The sequence below is a fragment of the Lepus europaeus genome, unplaced genomic scaffold, assembly GCF_033115175.1.
Source record: "Lepus europaeus isolate LE1 unplaced genomic scaffold, mLepTim1.pri SCAFFOLD_47, whole genome shotgun sequence".
Lineage (NCBI taxonomy): Eukaryota > Metazoa > Chordata > Mammalia > Lagomorpha > Leporidae > Lepus > Lepus europaeus.
Window position 1 is genome coordinate 299,166 of NW_026909346.1, and position 1,811 is coordinate 300,976.

The window sequence follows — 1,811 nt, forward strand, 5'->3', positions numbered from 1 at the left end:
GGTGGGCGCATGGGGAGGCGACGGCTGCCGCCTATCAGCTTAAACTCGGATTTTAACTTTACAACACCAAAGTTTCAACTGGACGGTCTTTTAAGAGTCTTATCTTGAGTGGAGTGGCTCTTGGAATCCGCTCGGGGTGGGACTTTTGAAGACTGTTTAGTATTCGTACCCGGCTCCCCTCTTTTGTTGCAGGATAAAGAAAAGTTCCGTGCTCCCACACTCGTTTCAGACCCTGTGCCTGGCCGGCCTGCTATGATGCATGGGCAGATTCCCGACCCTTTTATGACCACGGGCTCTCTGCCAGGGCAAGACCCCCTGACCGGACGGCCCGGCTCGGCTCTGATCGTGAAGGAGCTGAAATGCATTGGGACCATAATCGTGCCCTTGCTGGAGATAAAGCTTGGCACGCCTGACGCAGCCGTGGACACCAGCACCGAGGTCACCACCAAGGACTTAAGAAAGAAAGAAGTGGTAAAGGAGGCGGAGGATGGAAAAGACGCCCCCGCCAACGGCAACGCTAATGAGGTGAACCTGGACAAGAGGCCCCAACCTGTAGAAAGTGAGCTCGACAAACAGGAGGAGCGGAGGAAAAGGCGCTTTGAACAGAACAAGGCGGTGTGGGCCCGGAGGAAGGAGCGCACGGAGGTACTGCAGCGGGAGTTTGAGCGGCTGGAGTTCAGAAACGCGGTACTAAAGATGCAGGTCAGGGAGCTGGAGCAGGAGCGGCAGCAGCTGATTCTCGTACTGAACCGGCGCCGCCCCACTTGCATTGTCCGCACCGACAGCGTCCCTGCCCCTGGGATCTAATATTAATGGCTGTGGTGCAAATGGTATAACTCATCCCCATAATTTCACTTAAATTTTAAGATTAAAATTTGACCAAAAAGAAAAGGGGGGAATGTGAAATTGAGGCAGGATGGGGTTAAATTGTGAAATTGAGGCAGGATGGGGTTAAATTGGAGTTGCTTGGGTTAAATTGGAGTTGCTTGGCTAACTGCATATTGTTCTGCTTTTGTACAAAACGGCTGGGCTTGCAAAATGCATTTTTTTAAAACTAGACTTTAGCTGACCTTGTAACATGTGATGATTGTGCTAATGCTTTCATGAGATAATTGAGCATGTGACAATTATTTTAGGAGCTATGTTAAGTTTTTGGTCATGATGACCCCATGTTTATGCTTGCTCAAGGTCTTTTGTTCCCTTACTCTGGAAAAACCCTTTATCTTATGAGAATTCGTCATGCTGCGGTTTATCTTGTGATTCTTGGTAATGCTGTGGATGGAGATATGCTAATGTTGTGGTTTTAAATCTTAAATACTCTGTGCGGTTGATGATCGGGGCCTCTCTTCTCGCACTACACCAGAGGGTGTTGTTGTGCTTAGAGTTGGCCCATCTGCGCAGATGTAATAAACTTCCTCATGAACTTGCAGCGATTGGACTGGAATTCGTGTTTCTGGGGTCGGTAAAAGTGTGAGATACCTTTCGGGGGTCTTACAAGAGTATTTCACAATATTTAGGATTGATTTAGCCAAAACACAAGCGGATATTTCTGGTTTCATCCAGTCATATCCGGTGAACTAGTGTGGAATTCATACGCAATGGACTGAGAAAATCACAGTAAAAATGGTTTTGTGGAAAAGCAAAGTCTTTTCGTTAGGCAAGTGCATAAAATGTCATCGCTACAAACGGAAATATCATGTTTGTTTGCCGAAGTTCCTCTAGCTTTCTCCCTACAAAATACTAATGTTTAGAGCTGGTTTCTCCATGTGGAACCAATTAGTGTTTCCAAGCACACAATTAAATGTTCCCTG

At 47.0% G+C, this 1,811-nt stretch overlaps 1 protein-coding gene across 1 annotated transcript; it reads left to right on the forward strand.

Annotated features, from left to right (window-relative positions):
- Positions 1 to 252: 252 nt before the first annotated feature.
- Positions 253 to 807, forward strand: LOC133755429 (jun dimerization protein 2-like). The gene is made up of 2 exons (XM_062185540.1): positions 253 to 420; positions 526 to 807. The coding sequence occupies exons 1-2, from the start codon at positions 253 to 255 to the stop codon at positions 805 to 807; spliced, it is 450 nt and encodes a 149-aa protein (XP_062041524.1).
- The last annotated feature ends 1,004 nt before the right edge of the window (positions 808 to 1,811 follow it).

Coding starts and splice junctions, on each gene's coding strand:
- LOC133755429 (XM_062185540.1), top strand. CDS start 253: ATGATGCATGGGCAGATTCCCGACCCTTTTATGACCACGGGCTCTCTG. Junction 421..525: donor TTGGCACGCCTGACGCAGCC/GTGGACACCAGC, acceptor AACGCTAATGAG/GTGAACCTGGACAAGAGGCC.